Source organism: Lacerta agilis, chromosome 6 (genome assembly GCF_009819535.1).
Source record: "Lacerta agilis isolate rLacAgi1 chromosome 6, rLacAgi1.pri, whole genome shotgun sequence".
In the NCBI taxonomy this organism is placed as follows: domain Eukaryota; kingdom Metazoa; phylum Chordata; class Lepidosauria; order Squamata; family Lacertidae; genus Lacerta; species Lacerta agilis.
The window spans coordinates 90,264,683-90,284,083 of record NC_046317.1 but is presented as its reverse complement, the minus strand read 5'-3'; the positions used below and the strand labels follow the sequence as shown (position 1 = coordinate 90,284,083).

Sequence of the window (19,401 nt, the reverse complement as noted above, 5' to 3'; positions counted from 1 at the left end):
CGGTGCTCTAACCACTATACCACACTGGTTGCCTAGAGTACTTTGGCCATGGGGCAGCTCTATAGGTAAATAAGTACAGGGAATGCAAAATGCCATTTAGAGAAGGATCTGAAATATTTCCCTGGAAGCTTGAATTTCTTTTATTCTAGATTGTTTTATTTGATGCTTTGATGTGCTGTAAACTGCATTGAGATTTTTTCTTTAAAATATGAAGCGGTATAGAAATGACATTAATAATAATTAATAAATAAATAAATAAATAAAACTTCATGGAGGGGGTGGAATGGTGCCCAGACATTCTGCCGTGGCAACTGCAACTTAGGTTTAAGGTGCCACCTGTCATGGATGCTTTAGCAGGGATTGGGTTGGACTTGATGACCCTTGAGGTCCCTTCCATCCAACTCTACGATTCTATGATTTTATCTTCGTTTGAATTGATGCTTTTGAATTATGGTGCTGGAGGAGACTCTTGAGAGTCCCATGGACTGCAAGAAGATCAAACCTATCCATTCTGAAGGAAATCAGCCCTGAGTGCTCACTGGAAGGACAGATCCTGAAGCTGAGGCTGCAGTACTTTGGCCACCTCATGAGAAGAGAAGACTCCCTGGAAAAGACCCTGATGTTGTTAAAGATGGAGGGCACAAGGAGAAGGGGACGACAGAGGGCGAGATGGTTGGACAGTGTTCTCGAAGCTACTAACATGAGCTTGGCCAAACTGCGAGAGGCAGTGATGGATAGGCGTGCCTGGCGTGCTCTGGTCCATGGGGTCACGAAGAGTCGGACACGACTGAACGACAAAAACAACAATTTAGTTTGTAAGGCTGCTTCCCTCCCCTATGGCCCCTGCATTCAAATCGTTGTCAAGTGGCTTCTCTCTGTTACAATACGGAGGATTCCCAACGCTTCCTTCCTAACTTATCACCCTCTGGCACTCACATTCATGCTGCTGAGCACCGCTGGGCCCAAGAGTGGGCCATAAATAATCAATAAGAAGGAGCTTATAATAAAATCTCTGCAACACTCTTCACTCTCCCCAGGGTATCTCTCTGTCCGGCACACAGAGAACGGCTCCTCCTAGTCATCTAGTGGAAGTATCTTAAGAAACAGGACCTTGAACCTAATCTTCTTTGTGGTGGGGCGGGGGAAGAGAAAAGGAGGATACGCATTCCTGGAACTCAGAAGTCAGCCCCCCCCCCTTCGAAACTTAATTACGCACTGATAACGGGTAGGTTTGAACAAGCGCTCACTGTTTGGCACACCCCAAAGCAGAACTTTATCAGCACAACCACAACTCTTTGCAAAGCCGCAGGTGGGCATCCGGAAGCACCCTAAAAACAGAAGCTGCAATTTTGTGCAGGATCCCACGTTACACATGGTGGGAACATTCAGAGCCAAGAGTGACACCTTTTGCTCCGCTCGCCTTTGACTCTGGAGCTGCCCAGCCCTGGGATTTAGCCTTAGGGTTGAAAAAGTTTCCCACACCCTGGTCTAGAGAGCCCCTCATCCTGGCATTCCCCCACCCCCAGGCTAAATGCACCCCCACTCCACACACACACACACACACACACACACCTGCACATGGAATGCAAACAGCTGAAAAAAGTACCCCCTGCTAGTAGCAAAGCTGGATAATGCCCAGAGCTGCTTCTTTTTCTGCAGAAGCTTTTCCGTTCCTTAACTTCACCAGTCAGCAATACTGATCGGATGGCTTTGCAAACTGCAAACACAGGGTTGAGCAACCATGGCAGTCTCAGGGTTATTCGCTTCACTTGGGGGAAGACAAAGTAAAATAAACACGCTGTCATTTTCTGATGCAACCGTCTGCGTTTTACAGGGGGGGGGGAAGAGGAGCAAAATGGCAGGGAAGTCGCTGCTGCGCGATTGCACCAGCGGAGCCACGTATTATACCTTAGCTCAAAATCTATAAATTATCTTTGTTGGGTTTATATATTGCTATCTGTATCTCTCTCTCTTTTTCATGATTGTCAGGGGGGGTTTCCTCTCCCCACCCCCTTTGCATCCACAAGCAGCACCAAGACTTAAAGTTCATAGTTAAGTTACATCTGATGTGTCTTGTTAAGTTATTACGCAATTTTTGTTTAAATGAAAAACCTCCGCTGCTGGTGGGGTTAGGTCAGGGGTCAGCAAACTTTTTCAGCCGTGAGCCTTCCCTCAGACCTTGCAGGGGGCTGGACTATATTTTGAAAAAAATATGAACGAATTCCTATGCCCCACAAATAACCCAGAGATGCGTTTTAAATAATTAGCCAAATTCTAATCATGTAAAAACATGCTGATTCCCGGACTGTCCGCGGGCCGGATTTAGAAGGCGATTGGGCTGGATCCGGCCCCCAGGCCTTAGGTTGCCTACCCCTGGGTTAGGTGGACAAAGGCACTTGATTCCTGCAATGGAGGGGGTTGGACTAGATGACCCTCAGGGGTCCCTTCCAACTCCACAATTCCATGATTCTCCAGTGAATCACTACCACTGCCAGCAGTTCAGCCTCCCTCCTGCTTCAGCATGTCTGCTTGCGCATTACACGTGTGAGTTATGCACAAACAGAAATTACTGTGCGGGGTGAGGGTACATTTGCAATTCATTTCAGATGCTTCAACCTGCTTTGCGAACAGCTTTTGAGCTTTGTTCAAATACAAGCAGTATTTTTTTTTTTAAAAAAACAACTTTCCACATAGCATTTAAAAATAGGATGAGCCCTTTTGCGATCACTGTCTAGCAACCTCCTCAACCGGCAACAGAAGTAATTATCGAAGCAAAAGACTTAAAACTGAGAAATTCATTGTGGATTTCAGGAAAGGGGGAGAAGTCAAGGGGTTGTGGGGCAATTACCGTAGGCCTACTATTGTGCTTTCCAGCAGTCAGGGGAATCTTGAGATCCATGGGGGAAATGCTTAAAATAAAGTTTTAGTCTGTTCCAGCAAAACTAACAACCGGATATCACAGTAAATATATAAGCCTGTTGCTTTAATGATTTCTTATGGCAGCTTCAAGACTGATATGATTATTGTGGCATCATCATCATCATCATCATCATCATCATAATTTATTATTTATACCCTGCCCATCTGGCTGGGTTTCCCCAGCCACACTCCTTTCATCTGGGTCAGTGGACTAAAGCCTTGACTTGGCAAGACCCGGATTCGAATTCCCTCCTCCCTGCAAAGCTCAGAGGGTAACCTGGGGCCAGGCAATGTCGATTAGCCTAACCTACCACTCAGGGCTGTTGCCAAGGATAAAATGCAGAGGAGGAGCGAAGAGGATGACCCAAAGTCACAAAGCTCCCTTGGCGACTTACCTCACAGGAGTGTTGTAAAAACAAAACGGACAAGAGAAGAACCACGAATGTTACCCTAAAATCCTTGAAAGTAAGGGAGATTGCAAATATATTCGCATTATTTTTTTTTTGGAAGCATGTTTTTACACAATTTTGTGAGAAGGCAGTGTTGTGTAGTGGTTAGAGCAGCGCTCTCTGAACTTGGTTCTCCAGCTGTTTTTTTTTTTACTACAACTCCCATCATCCCTGACCATTGACCCCTGGCAGATAGGTATGGTGGGAGTTGTAGTCCAAAAACAGCTGGAGATCCCATTTTGGAAAGGGCTGGGTTAGAGTGCCAGACTAGGACCTCGGAGACCGGGGTTCAAATCTGCACTCAGCCACGAAGCTCGCTGATGGGCAACCTTGGGCCTGTCACTCACTCTCCACCTAACCTACCTCACAGGGCTGTTGTGAGGATAAATGGGGAGGAGGAGAATTAGGTAATCCACTTTGTGCTCCTTAGAGGAAAGGTGGGGTAGAAATGTAACACAACCACAAACCAACAAAATAAGCTCAGGCAGCAGTTGGGTGTGTGGGGAATACATGAAAACCCTTCCTGCCACAACGTGCAAGCCTTCGGGTCCCACAGAAGTCCTCGTTGCGGCTGCTGCAGCCCAGCCAGGCTCTGCTACGTCACCCTGTTGTTGTTGTTCAGCCTTGAGAACACTAAACACTAAGCCTTGGAAGGAAGGACCGCCCTGAACAGATGCGGGCAAGTCTTGCCTGGCAACCTGAAACATCTAGAAACCTGGAGGCAGGCAAAGTTCCAGAGGCGGAGGAAAAAGCAAAAACAAACCCACAGATTGGGGGGGGGGGGGAGCGACCTTGCAAGACTCACAATGGATGGGGCTGGACTGGAGCGATTTCGTCAGATGCATGCAAAGAAGACAAAAGTCTGGCAAAGTCCACAGGGGCAGAAGCACACCTGGCAGGTTTGCAGGGCGCGCCCCCCCCCCGCCCCCCAGCTGCTCTGGATTGTGCCCTCCAGGTGTTTGGGCCATGCACTGTGGGGGGACGACTGGTGGGAGTTGTGTTCCAACACATCTAGAGGGCGCCAGTTTGGGGAAGGCTGCAGGGCGCAGGAACCTATCAACCTGAATAGAGACCAGTATACATCTATTTATTTATTTTTTAATGTTAAGGACGGCAAAAGGTCAAGGGAAGAGAGAGAAAGTGCTGAGAAACACCACTCGCTCTGCGAAAAGATGAGAGAGAGGCTGTCTCGGGGAGTTCCGCCGGCTGATCTCCTCGCTCTCCTCCGCGCGCCCCGAGGGCTGCCTCTCGCCAGCCTCCCTCCTCCGTGCCATCCTCGGGAGATGGATCGGCGCAACCAAAAACCCGCTTTGCAAGATCGCGCCTGGCGCTCTCGGCTCTCCCTTCCTTTGTCTCTCCTTTTCTTTTCTCTCTTTTGTGGAGAGGCAGGGAGCGGAAGCAGAGACCCGGCGGATCCCAGACCTGGGGAGGATGCGGGGTGGCGGCGTGGGGATGGAGAGCGCATCCCGGCACCAGGCTAGAAGCGGCACCGTCCATCCCCTTGCGCTCGCCACGTGGGGAATCTCGACTCTCCCCCTCCCCATCCCAGCAACAAAAGCCCCCCGAGCCGCAACCCCGGCTCCGAGCAGCAAGTAGCCTCGCGATCCCGGGTGTGTGTGTGTGTGTGGATTCAGATGATCGGCAGACACGGGTTGTGCCGCCGCTCCGGTTCCCACGCGAGATCCAGGCTCCCTACGGGCAGGAGGGTGGCGGTGGGTGGAGAGATTGGGTTGGCCGAGAAGTGCCCCACAGAAACGCCGGCGGAGGAATCGCCCGCTCGCTTGTCCCGCGCAGAGCCTTACCGTGAGAACGCGGCCGAATCGCGATGCGCGTCCGATGCCCGCGACCAACCTGGGATGAAGTTGAGGGCGGACGAAAAGATGCACCGATGGAGGGGGAGGCAGCCGGGGAGTTATTTAAAGCCCGGCCACGGTTTCGTTTTCTGGGGCCTCGCCGCCGCCAAACCTATGGCAGCGCTTCTCGGAAATTACATCATGCGATGCTCCGGCCCCGGGGCGGGGCAGCCCGGCAAGCCGCGCCCGCCCCTGCTCGGCCCCGACGGCGCATCCAGCCCAGCGCAGCCGGCTGCCTCTGCGCGCGCCTCCGCCTCTCTGGAGCAAGTCGGGGCATTGCACGGACGCGATGGATTCCCGACGCCAGGGTGACCCGGGAGGCCTTGCATCGTGCTTCGGAGCGTGGCCCTTTCCTCTCCATCCCAATGTCTTATTTTAAATAGATAGATAGCAAATATGCAGTGCGATACTAATGATAAGTTACAGGTCTATCCTGTAACTTAGTTCTGAAGAAGTGTGCATGCACACAAAAGCTCATGCCAAGAACAAACTTAGTTGGTCTCTAAAGTGCTACTGGAAGGATTTTTTTTTTATTTTTTGTTTTTGTTTTGACTATGGCAGACCAACATGGCTACCTACCTGTAACAGGTCTCTCTCTCCTGGGTCATTGTTCCAGTATATGGTGGGCGGGGGGGGGGGGGTGAGTGATCAGCATTAAAATCAGACAAGGAATAAGCAAAATGACCACATGATATGTTCACAGTGGCCATATTATATTGGCAGGGGGTTGGATTGGATGGCCCTTTGGGTCTCTTCCAACTCTATGATCCTTTTCATAACATGATTGGTCAACGTTCCACCACAGAAATACCTGCAGTTTGTTAACAAAGTTACCGTCTAAATTCTAGAGACAGGTGAGCAGATGAGCAGAAAATTTTGAGAAGGGCATCTTGGAGGTTTGGCTCAGATGGTCTCCAATGTCCCAACTCTTTCTATTATGAATGCAGATTCTACTTGCAAGCAAACAATGGGTCCCAGGGAGGATGGAAGCGACATTGTCTTTAAATTTTGAGGAAAGCCATAAGCAGTGGCAAAAGCGAGTGTGGGGTAGTGCTTAGACTGTGTTGGACTAGGTGTGACGGATTGGCCCTCAGATGGAGGAGGTATGACAGCCCAGCACCGAAAGAGTTAAGCCACCTTCAATTTTGACAGTTCATCCTTTGGGAGCGGGGCGATCCCCCCCCCCAACGTTTTGGCAGTTGAAGAAGAGGGAGGGTGTGAGTGGTGACTGGAAGAAGAGGGTGTGTGGGGCCAGGAGAGTGGTGGTTAGGCTAGGATAGGATGAAGATTAGTCAGTTATACTGAAAGAGTTGATATTTTAGATGTAACTAAGCTGATGAACTATCGAAATACGTGAAGCATGATGTTCGGAAATAAATAAAGTCTTGTTTTTTTCTGTTGAGCCAAGAGAAAAGAGGCATTTATTTGGTCCAGCCATATATGGATGCTCATGAGGAGGTGAACTCAGGGAAAAGACAAAACTGACCTGCAGGGTGATAGTTTGTGTCTTGGAGTTTCACTCAGGAGGGGCAAAAGGGCAGAAACCTTTGTACGGCTACACAGTTACTAAAAGGGTTTAGCTAACTGATGCAGTGGGGGGATCTAATGAGAGAGAGAGACCCAGAACTGATAGAGCTGAGAGGTATTCTTAACCCAGGAGCCCAGAGCAATATATATATATATCAGGCCACGACAGCTGGACAAGAGAACCCCGTTACTAAGTTATCCCTAGTTATAGTAAAAGGGGATTATCCTCACAGACGGACCTCAAGGATCGAGGTGGCGTGTATGGAAAAAGTGACCCTGAACACCTCAGAAGTAATACACTTGGTAACAGAGGGGTAGTTGGCAGGGAGGTTCGTCGCACTAGGGCCTGGGAGAAAGTGACCCATAGCGAACTATAGGTGGGTTTGCTGCTATTTTCCACATGAGAATGGAGGTCAGCAGTAAAAGTGATAGGCAGAGCCAATTAATTCTACTTTTGCACCCATTCCAAAGCCTCTCCCTACTGAGCTCTAAGGGGTATCATAGAACTGCAGAGTTGGAGGGGAACCCCAGGGGTCATCCAGTCCAACCCCCTGCAATGCAGGAATCTCAACTCAAGCATCCATACCAGATGCCCGCCCACCCTCTGCTTAAAGACCTCCAAAGAAGGAGGGCCCGTGTTCAATACCACAGTGAGAAATAGCTCAGAATAATACTGGTATGTGCATCTATCGGGGCAACAGGAATAGCTTAGCTTAGCGAAAAGTCCTTTTGCTTGAGAGAATTGGCAAGATAATTACAAACACGGTTAAACACACACACACCTGTTTTCTGAGCTGACATTGAAGGCTAGGCCTTAGTCATGCATGGTTGCCATAATAAACTCAGTGGAAAGCTGAGTTTCAGGAAGACCGGAATGCTTGTCAAACATCAGGTTTAAAATATTGCAACCACTCTCAAAGATAGGAAACCAAAACCCTATCTAAAGCACAGCCACACAGTTAAAAATAGGAAGAGGGAGCAAGACGTGAAACCTACAGCTAGTAGGAAATCACCTCCAGCAAGTTCCAGTTACAGGTGGGTAGCCGTGTTGGTCTGCCATAGTCAAAACAAAATCGAAAATTCTTTCTAGTAGCACCTTAGAGACCAACTGAGTTTGTTCCTGGTATGAGCTTTCGTGTGCATGCACACTTCTTCAGATACCTTCAGGTATCTGAAGAAGTGTGCATGCACACGAAAGCTCATACCAGGAACAAACTCAGTTGGTCTCTAAGGTGCTACTAGAAAGAATTTTCGATTTTGTTTTGACTCCAGCAAGTTGAAATGTGTGGGTCAGGCAGGCAGCAACAGCAGCGAAGGAAAGCGGGGGGGGGGGGGAAGGAGCCCTGAGAACGACTTTGTGAAGGAAGCAGCAACAGGCAGAGAGCCCTGGAAGGGGCTGTGGCAAGGACCTCTGCTTCACTGAGCAGGTACCCAGAGAGGCAGGAAGACGGAGCAGGAGAAATAATGGAGTCAACAGCTGGATAGCTCAGTTGGTTAAAACATGGTGCTGATAATGCCGAGGTTGCAAGTCTGATCCCCGTATGGGACCGCTGTGTATTCCTGCATTGCAGGGGGTTGGACTAGATGGTCCTCAGGGCCCCTTCACTCTGCGATTCTGATTCTAACTATGTTCTCAAACTTCAGGCAGCAAAGTGATTCTCAGCAAGGAGTGCTTCAGCTGAGCAAATGGTTATCTCAGTCAGAACTTCCCCATTCCACCCTCCCCCTCTTCCCCCCTTTTTTCCTAGCCTAACATTGCATGCAAAGAGCCAGTGTGGTGTAGTGGTTAAGAGCAGTAGACTCGTAATCTGGGGAACCGGGTTCGCGTCTCCGCTCCTCCACATGCAGCTGCTGGGTGACCTTGGGCTAGTCACACTTCTCTGAAGTCTCTCAGCCCCACTCACCTCACAGAGTGTTTGTTGTGGGGGAGGAAGGGAAAGGAGAATGTTAGCCGCTTTGAGACTCCTTCCGGTAGTGATAAAGCGGGATATCAAATCCAAACTCTTCTTCTTCTTCTTCTTCTTCTTCTAATGTCTCGCAACAAATGAAACTGATCTGTAGAAAATGCAGCTTGAAAAGAGAGACAACGCACGTATTTTTGTAAACTTTTACAAAAATACGTACGTTGTCTCTTTTCAAGAGATTTCTTTTTTTTTTGCATTCTCATTTTTATTGATTTTATCTACATACAGTATATTATACATATCGTACATATTATTACATCATATCCATTCCAATACTTTGGCTTTTATAGCCCTGACTTCCCTCAATCCCTCCTTCTGGTTTCAGAGATTTTCCCTCTTATCTGTTTTTATACCTCTTATTTCTATCATTGCTTTACTGTTCATACTTAACATCATTTTTGCTTATTTCATTTTACAACAATATTTCTTCTATGACTACAAAGCCTCTTGTAATCCTATTAACGTACTCTTTTCAAGAGATTTCAATTATATATATATATAATTTCTTAGTTTACAAAAATACGTGCGTTGTCTCTCTTTTCAAGCTGCATTTTCTACAGATCAGTTATATATCCATGCACTTCCTTTAGGCTAGCAATATTTGGACACCTTTTGGGAGGATGGGGAGCCTCTCCCTTCCTCTTGGTTGGGCTACTCTTTTGTTTCTTTATGGAGACAAGTGGTCTTAACAATCCTTTCTCCAGTGTGATTGAATTTGGGCTCTAGGGTTAATGGGCCCATCTCTGGGAGGGGCACCCTATTGTTACGTTGGCTTGATGGGATTACCTTTGAACCAAGGTGACCTTGAATGACCACATCAACTTCCATTTAACTATATATATATTTCTCTCTATATATTTATCAACAACCTCAGATATGCTGATGACACAACCAGCAGAAAGTGAGGAGGAATTAAAGAACCTTTTAATGAGGGTGAAAGAGGAGAGCGCAAAATATGGTCTGAAGCTCAACATAAAAAAAAATTAAGATCATGGCCACTGGTCCCATCACCTCCTGGAAAATAGAAGGGGAAGAAATGGAGGCAGCGAAAGATTTTACTTTCTTGGGTTCCATGAGCCCTGCAGATGGTGACAGCAGTCACGAAATTAAAAGACGCCTGGTTCTTGGGAGGAAAGCAATGACAAACCTATACAGCATCTTAAAAAGCAGAGACATCACCTTGCCGACAAGGTCCGGTTTTGTTTGTTATGTATTTTTGTGTCTTTATACTGTAAACCGCCCTGCAATCTAAATTTAATAATAATGTTACAGGTAGGTAGCCGTGTTGGTCTGCCATAGTCAAAACAAAATAAAAAATAAAAAATTCCTTCCAGTAGCACCTTATAGACCAACTAAGTTTGTTCTTGGTATGAGCTTAAGTGTGCTTGCACTCATACCAAGAACAAACTTACCGGTAGCTGGTCTCTTAAGGTGCTACTGGGAGGATTTTTTTATTTTTTATTTTGTTTTTAATAATAATGTATTTACTTCATTCCGATCTTTTGTTGCATTACTTTCCTTTACACCGATTTTATAATTTCCCTGAACCGCTTAGAGATTCTTGCTGAAACTGTTAAGCACAATTCATATTCTGAATTAATAACTGAAATATAACATGAACAATGTTCAAGTCATTGTACCTAGTATAAAATCCTCCCACCAGATAGCTTGCAGTCTGCATTAGATGAAAGAAAAGTGGGGGAGGGAGGGGGGTTTGCAAATGAATAATAGAATTGTAGAAATCTTTTGCCTAATGTGGGGCTCAAACCCCTGACCTTGAGGTTAAGAGCCTCGTGTTCTACTGACTGAGCTACCGCTTGGATTGTCATTCTGAATCTGATCAAAACATTTGTGTGGATCTGAGTGGTCACTTGGGTCCTGGACGCTGAGGTGCAGCATAAAAACAAGTAAATGAGTAAAACGAAACAGCAAAACAATACCCCTTCCCTTTCCACACATTTAAAAGACTGTAGAATATTAATCAGCCAAGTCATTATTTACACATCCAAACAGTTTTAATCCATTCCTTTTCTTCCTCCAGGGCTGGGCTATAGTTTCCCTTTCCATTTAGTAAGGCAAACCACCACAGCTCTAGTCCATTTCGCTTTGTAATTGTCCTGAACTTTCCTTTCTCCCAGGCATTTTCAAACTGTTGCAAGGAATTTCCTGCAGAGGAAAATGTTGGGAGCCTGATGCAAGAAACCTTGAAAGTGAACTGAAGACTCTCAAAAGCAAAAACATTCCAGTCCTGTAACCTGCAAATTTATTTTATGCCCATTTCACTTATCTTTTTCCTGCCGTGGATTTAGCTAGTGTCCTCTGGCAGTATTGCTAACCTGCTCATTTATAGACATTTACATTCTGCTTTTTCTCCGAAGTGCTCCAGGCAGCGAATATCATTCTTCCTCTCCCCTTCTATCCTGACAAGGGCTGTGTACACTATCTCACTGCCGTTTGGGGAAGCAGTGAGCCCATATGGCCAATGTTAGCTGCCCTCCATATTTATCCTGTTTTTTTCTTATATGTACCACATTTCAATGTGTTTACCCCCAAACCAGCTTTGATCTGAATTCAGAAAAACGAACCAACATGTTAAGGCTATATATGGTGTCTCTGGGTAGCTGTAGTTACAGGTAGGTAGCCGTGTGCTTCAGGTATGAGCTTCAGGTATCTGAAGAAGTACGAAATCTCATACCAATAACAAACTTTGTTGGTCTCTAAGGTGCTGCTGGAAATAAAAAATTTATTCTGAGTAGCTGGTTAGGAGAGAGACCGTCTACTGAGGATGATGAGGTGACTAATATTTAGAACCCATATTTCAATTCATGGTGAAAGGTCTCTGGAGACTGGTGGTGTAGCAGAAAGAAACAGATGTTCAACCTGTTACCTTACCTGGGAGTAAGCCCCGTTGGATTCAGTGGGATTGCGGTCTTGAGTTTGCAAGAAGAACAGATACACAAAATGTCAGTCCACGACTCACTCCTCTCCCCTGGAGGAATGGGAAGGGAGGCGAATAAGCTTTTCTGAGAAATGGATCCTCTTAGCCCTGTTTCTCAGGCATGATCTTAGCAAAGGAACCCAGTGAAAACGGCACCTTTAATAAAGCTCAAGGGGCACTCTGCACATGTTCAAAGCAACTTTAGATTCCTGCGTCGCAAATCTACAATTCTATGAACTCTGCATCAATGTAAAAAAATTCCTTCCAGTAGCAACTTGGGAGACCAACTAAGTTTGTTATTGGTATGAGCTTTCGTGTGCATGCACACTTCTTCAGATACCTGAAGCTCATACCTGAAGCACAGGAAAGCTCATACCAGTAACAAACTTAGTTGGTCTCTAAGGTGCTGCTGGAAGGAATTTTTTTTTTTTTACTACAGCAGACCAACAAGGCTGCCTACCTGTATCTGCATCAATGGTTATGCCTGGTAGAATCTTGGCATTTAAGAGAGATTTTGGATGAATCCCAGCTCTCAAGTGAAGCTTCATCCTTATCCTCCCCCCTTTTTTATCTTGCCTCCTCCTCCAGGTGTACTGAAGGGGGTCGGAGCACAAGTTGAATGTGCAATTAGACTCCCTGGAAAGCCACTGCCAGGTGATACTGGACTGGAGAGATGGACAGAGTTTCACCCGGTAATTATCTGGCACCCTGCAGTGTTTTTTGCCATAACTAGCCCGTCCTTCTGAATTGGATTGCTCCGAATGGGAGGGAGCCAGGAACGATGTGCAGAGAGCAAAGGGCACTAGGACTTTAAGCCAGACGTTGCTGCAAAGCAGTTAAGTTTCGGTTTCCATTTCCCCCTTTGTGGTTCTGCCTGTCACGGGTTTTGCAGTGACGTGTCTCCGCCTTGCAGCTCAGAGTAATGACACACAGGCTCCTTCCTTTAGCTTGCCTGCCTGCCTGTCTGTTGCAACCAACTGCAAGAGAGAGAGAAATAAACAAACAAGCTGTACAGTATGCTGTTATTTCGGACGAGAAACGACTTCCTGCTTACCATAGTTTCATAATGATTAAAGAAAAGCATGCAAAAGCAGAGGATTTTGTTAAAAGATGCTGGCTTTTTTGTAGAGCAGGGGTCTTCAACCTTTCAAACCCAAGACCTGCTTCTTATAACCCATTTGGAGACCCCTTTCTTAATCTTTAAAAGGGACCCAGGAGGCACTGTGGGTTAAACCACAGAGTCTAGGCTAGGGCTTGCTGATCAGAAGGTCGGCGGTTCGAATCCCTGCCACGGGGTGAGCTCCCGTTGCTCGGTCCCAGCTTCTGCCCACCTAGCAGTTCGAAAGCACGTCAAAAGTGCAAGTAGATAAATAGGGACCGCTCCAGTGGGAAGGTAAACGGCGTTTCCATGCGCTGCTCTGGTTCGCCAGAAGCGGCTTTGTCATGCTGGCCACATGACCTGGAAGCTGTCTGCGGACAAACGCTGGCTCCCTCGGCCTATAGAGCGAGATGAGCGCCATAACCCCAGAGTCATCCACGACTGGACCTGATGGTCAGGGGTCCCTTTACCTTACCTTTCTTAATCTTTTGCCATATACTTGCATGCTGGTAGTGCTCCTGTTGTGTGACCCACCTCGGATCAGGTCACGATCCACCAGCCGAAGACCAGTGTTTCTGGCAGAGCGCCTGCAGGACAAATAGAAAGCCAAAAGGCAAAACTTCCCCAACTTGTACATAAGGAGAAATTGCACCTGTTGGATTTCAGATTACTGCATTTGTCGGATTTCAAGAGCCATGCCTTGTGAAAAACAACCACCCCCCAACCTCCCCCCCCCCACAACTCAGCACTTAATTTCTGTAGAGGGAAGCTGATGGGCAGCTGAGGCAGAGAGCAATACGTTTCCATCCCATTTTTCCTCCAATGACCCCAAGGTGGAGTACATCATGGGTGTGGCGGGGGGAGGGGGCAGGGAGAGGCAGCTGCCCCCCCCATATCCATAAAAATATATAGCAAACTGAGGTTCTGCCCCCTCTAACAAAAGGCCTGCTCCCACCCACAAAAATCCTGGCTACGCCCATGGAGCACATGGTTTTCCCGCTTCTCTATTATCCTCACAACAACCCTGGGAAGTAGGTCAGCTTGGGAGATGGTGACTGGCCTAAGGTTACCAGGTGAGAGTCATGGTGGGCCAGAAGCTGAAATCAGATCTCGTTTCACAAGCAACACAATGAACGCGTCTTCATTTTGAAAGTGTATTACGTTTCTGGCAGTTGGTGTGTCGCTTTTAGTCATTCCTTGGATGTCAAAGTGATGGCTACACAAATTTATATAGAAAAGGAGAATGATGAAATTGGCATGGTTGCTTCTTCTAAGGGTCGGGTGCAATTGGTATCTGCACCATTAAAGAGTTTTGCTGAAAGGTCTTGCCCCAAGACTCCACTTGTTGGAAGGACAGCTAACGTAAATCCAGCAGCATCCCAGTCTGTCAGGAAGGTTCTAGGAAATTTGAATAGGCCTTTAACAACAACAAAGAGTAACTTCCCAAAAGGAAAAAAGTCTTCTACGAAAAAGGCTACTGAAACTGCAGAGTTGAAAGCAGCAGCATGGTTACTGAAGACTATCCAGAAAAGGAGAACCTGTTTTCCTATGATCCTTTAGACTTTGAGAGTTTTGAAGTTCCCGAGAAGCACAGGCTGAGCCACATGCCCCTGACTGGAGTTCCTCTGATGGTATTTGAAAATGCCTCTGACAGATTTGCAAGCACAATCTCTCTACCTGCAAAAGAGCCTTCCATTTCATGGGGCTATGATACCTTGCAGTCCACTCAAGACTTCCTGGCTACTTTGGATGAAATAATAGTTGATCTTCCCCCTCCCTTATAATATGTAAACAGGCTTATCTCTTTTTAAGCTGAATTTTGAGCAAGCTGTATTAATTTTCATAATAAAGGACTTGGATTAAAATTGGGGAAAAAAGTGTATTACGTTTCCGTGCTGAATTTCCTCCCAAGAAGTTCATGGGCCAATTCACTGGCTCTCTTCAGAGGGCAGCTCCATTAGGCTCACCCATCCAGAAGCCAACAGCAGCCATTCCATCAGGCTGCAGCAGAGAAAAGCAGGGCCACTCCATTGTTGTAAACAGAAACCTGCCCTTATTCCCTTTTATGGGGTTCACAAGAGCCCTTGTAGAGTCCTTTGTAGGTTCTCCATCGGTAGGAGAAAATAACAGAGGCCAACCAGAGAATATTGAGAAGCAAAGCAGCTAGTAAGCCTGGTCTTTATTGAACTGTTGCAACAGGGTTCTCCCTCTCACGCAGGAGAAAAGAGGAAGACCCAGAACCAAGGTGTGCCTGCCCTTATATAGACATTTAAATTCCCTGCCCTGGAGCTCAAGACCACCCCTCCATACATCATAGTCTAAAACAGAATCCTGAGTGTGTTGTTTATCTCCCATCTGGCAGGTTACCTGCTTGCATTATCTGGAGCCTAGCCACTCTTTTGTTATTATAACTACTGTACTCAATTCCAGAATCCAGGTCCCAGGCTCACCCCATGCACACCTTAAATGTGCCCTTAAGGCAGGATCTGTGAGCACAGAGACAATGGGGAGGTTTTTTTCATTTCCTCCCTCCTTTCAGAGAAACATTTGGTCAGTTTGGGAGAGTCAAAATGCTTTCAGGACGTCCAGTTTGGGAGAGCCGGTGTGGTGTAGTGGTGTAGCGGTAGACTCGTAATCTGGGGAACCGGGTTCGCGTCTCCCCTCCTCCACATGCAGCTGCTGGGTGACCTTGGGCTAGTCACACTTCTCTGAAGTCTCTCAGCCCCACTCACCTCACAGAGTGTTTGTTGTGGGGGAGGAAGGGAAAGGAGAATGTTAGCCGCTTTGAGACTCCTTCGGGTAGTGATAAAGCGGGATATCAAATCCAAACTCTTCTTCTTCCTGTACGTGTTTGCTTGGTACATTTATGAACATTATATATATATCATATTTATATCATATTTATTTCATATATATGACCTTAATTTTTTTTATTTCAATATCGCCTGGCAACTTTTGGTTCGCCCTCTCCTTCGGCTGTTTCCAGCCTTGCTGGTTGTTCTAAGAACTAGTGGCCATGTTTGTCCCCTCTCCCAATCACCTCTAATTCATTTTGCATAATGGTTTTTAGATTATAATCCTGAAGACACAGGAACTGTTTTTTTTAAATTATTGATCGTTGCAAACTACTCTGGGAGCCCTTTTGGCGGATGAGCAGGGCAAAAATGCCCTAAATAAATATGCTTAGGTTTGCAACCCAAACAGGGATTAGTTACCCTTTAACAACCCAGCCGCAGTCACTCGCAATGTTTGGACAGCGGTCAAGGGTCAGCTATAACACCATTTTGTTTGTGGCCCGGAGAGGTCATTCCAATCCGATTCGTCGGTTGCATTCCTTTTGAGAAAAGGACCATCTTTTGATTTACCAAAGAATTGTGGGGAGGGCACAAGGTAGAACAGAGTATCGGATCCAGCTCAAACGTATCACTTTACCTGCATTGATCAAGAGAATTTGATTTTGAGCTGCTCACCAGACAACCTGCCCTGAACCACCACCACCCTGTGAACACAACAAGCCATCCCGAGGACAGAAGATGCTGTCTCCTTGTCAGGGTTAAAGTAAGATCTAAGTGCTAGTTTACTTGGCATCTGTACATTAAATGGTGGTAAGGTGGCATCATTCTGGACACCTGGGCAGGCCCTAATGACAAAAATAGCCCAAAAGCTATGTCAAGTTGTCAGATTCTTTATTGCATTAGTGTTTAGCCATAGCATAAACCCAACGAACAAAAACAAACAATACTGAATATGAACAACAGAGTACATAAGTCACACCAGAGGGTGTTTCCTATAGCAAAAGCTATATATTACTATAGGAAACACCCTCTAGCAAATGCCAATGCTAATATGTTTATATTCCACGTTTCCTCCCAAGATCTCTAGGTGTCATATTAGGATCTCTCCCCCTCTCCCATTTTATTCTCACAACAATCCTGGTTAGGCTGAGAGGCAGCGACTGATGCAAGTTCCACCAAGCCATTAATAAAGGGAGATCAGGTTCTGGGCAACACACCTAAAATTAAAATGGATATTGTGTTAGTAATTTCTCAACCAGGAGAGAGCCAGTGTGGTGTAGTGGTTAAGAGCGGTAGACTCGTAATCTGGGGAACCGGGTTCGCGTCTCCGCTCCTCCACATGGAGCTGCTGGGTGACCTTGGACTAGTCACACTTCTCTGAAGTCTCTCAGCCCCACTCACCTCACAGAGTGTTTGTTGTGGGGGAGGAAGGGAAAGGAGAATGTTAGCCGCTTTGAGACTCCTTCGGGTAGTGATAAAGCGGGATATCAAATCCAAACTCTTCTTCTTCTTCTTCTTTGGAGAGGTAGAACCACTATGAGCACCAACTCTCGCTTCTCTAAACCCTGTGTCATCTTTCCATAGGGAGAAAGTATTATTTGAGGGCGTAATTTCTGCTTAAAAGCAGCAGACAACATGGTAGCATCAGGGAAGGGAATTACTCTCTATTCAGTTCTGTCAAACAGAAAAAGAAATTAACAACCATTTAAACGTTTTCAGTTTCGGAAAGGTAGCGGGGAAAATGAAACCTTTGTCGTCCCCCCCCAGTGAACTCAGATCTTGAGATGAATCAGGCAGCCTCCCAAGTTATTCTAGCCAAGGTGAGTTCCCCCCCCCCCAGGGTTGAATCAGGATTGATACTGAAACCTGTGGTCAATGCACACCCCTGATAGTTATGGCATTGCATCAGGAAAAAAAATGCAAGCGTCATAGTAGTCTGTGTTGTTGGGAATTAATGTTTGTGCTCCAGCCTTTATCTCTTTCCTTGTTTCGCTTGGCAGTGACCTGAAGTAGTGTTTTGGAGAACTCGAAAGCTTGCTCACTGTTGGGTGACATTTAAACATCAGTCCTATCCTCCCTAATTTTAAGATTCAGTCTGAATCTACTTTTAGTTCTTTTTGCCGAGAAGCTTCTCTCCAGCTACACCCAGTGGCTGCAAAAGGAAGTTTCTCTTTCACATAAAGTCTCTTACACATCAACTTGGGACATGTCTGCCTCTTCAGTCCACACAATGCATGCCCCTCTCCTAGTCTACATGACTTGTTTTAAATTTCGGAGCATGTTGCTTTATGGATCTTTCTTTCTTTTTTTTTAAAAAAAGGCCTTTGTTTTTGCATTGCAAACCACCACGGGTATTCCTTCTAATAAATAAGCACAGGATATTCCCAAAAAATGGAAGACAGACAGACACGGAAATCTGGGGAAAGCTGGCAAAGATGTCTGCAGATGATCGCAGAGCCTGGAGTCAAGGCATTCAAGTTGTGCATCCACAGCAATGACCAGAGGAGAAATGACAGCTGAGAGATGCGCAGGGAGAAGAAAGACCATGGTGCCTCTACAGCAGAAGAACCAGACACCTTCACCTGCCCCAGCTGTAACAAAACATGTCTCTCTCATATGGGTCTCTACAGCCACGGCAAGCGCTGTAACCTTCCAACAGTTTTACTTCCTCCCCAAAGGCGCACTCCTCCATTTGTATCCTGAGACAGACGGATGCCAACCAACCGATGGCTTGCTCATGTTCAGAAATAGGGCATGCCACAAGAAATTGCCTATAATTATCCTGACTAGCCAAGGAAACCAGACAGCCCGTCACCACTTTTCATTTAAGGTACTGTCACCCACTTTCAGCTCAGTTCATAAGTTTATTGTTCTACCCAACAGCCATGACAGACTTGTAGTAATATTAATAAAATAATATTGAGCATCCTTAATACAAACTGACACTCATGATATAAGATACCAGAGACGCCAACAGGCTTAATTCTAGCTTAATTTCAAATTAATCGACATAACAATTTTATTCAATCCCTTTTCCTTTTTTCCCCGTCAGTGCATATAGTGCCACTTTGTGTGTTACAAAGCTGTTACTGTCACTCAAAAGAAACCGAACCATTTCTGCCGAACAGCACCTGCTTTCTTGAGAGAACAACAGTTTCAGAAAGCAATCTCTTGGGTCTCTACTTAAGGAGCAGGTTAACAGATAATGAGTGACATTTTCCACCTTAGGTTGACGACAAAGTCTGCGCATTGTTATAGCAGTGGGCATCAACTGGAAATGCAGGTCTGTGAAGACATTTCTTAAGGAAATTGGGAAAGGTTTGATTAGGTAACTAGCTCCAAAACACCGTTTTCAGGAGTGGGTTCCAAGGGGGAAGGGTCACAGGTGGCGCTGTGGTCTAAACCACTTGAGTCTTTTGGGCATGCTGATCGGAAGGTTGGTGGTTCGAATCCTCGTGACGGAGTGAGCTCCCATTGCTCTGTCCCAGCTCCTGCCAACCTAGCCGTTCGAAAGCATGCCAGTGCAAGTAGATAAATAGGTACCGCTGCGATGGGAAGGTAAATGTCATTTCCATGCGCTCTGGAGTCCATCACAATGTCCCATTGCACCAGACGCGGTTTAGCCATGCTGGCCACATGACCCGGAAAGCTGTCTGTGGACAAACGCCAGCTCCCTCGGCCTGTAAAGAGATGAATGCCGCAACCCCATAGTCGTCTTTGACTGGACTTAATCGTCCAAGGGTCCTTTACCTTTTACCTTTACCTACCAAAGGGGGATGTTGGTCGTCATCTCCTACTTCCTGTGGTGTCAAACCACCAGCTACCTTACATGGCAAACCTGAATAACCAGAGTCCGA

General features: G+C 46.4%; 1 protein-coding gene across 1 annotated transcript; it reads left to right on the top strand.

Moving 5' to 3' along the window:
* Positions 1-13,922: 13,922 nt before the first annotated feature.
* Positions 13,923-14,617, top strand: LOC117047813 (securin-like). Its single transcript, XM_033151040.1, is given in 2 exon segments — positions 13,923-14,232; positions 14,235-14,617. Coding segments are annotated over 2 exon segments (570 nt in total). The 5' UTR covers positions 13,923-13,961; the 3' UTR covers positions 14,534-14,617.
* The last annotated feature ends 4,784 nt before the right edge of the window (positions 14,618-19,401 follow it).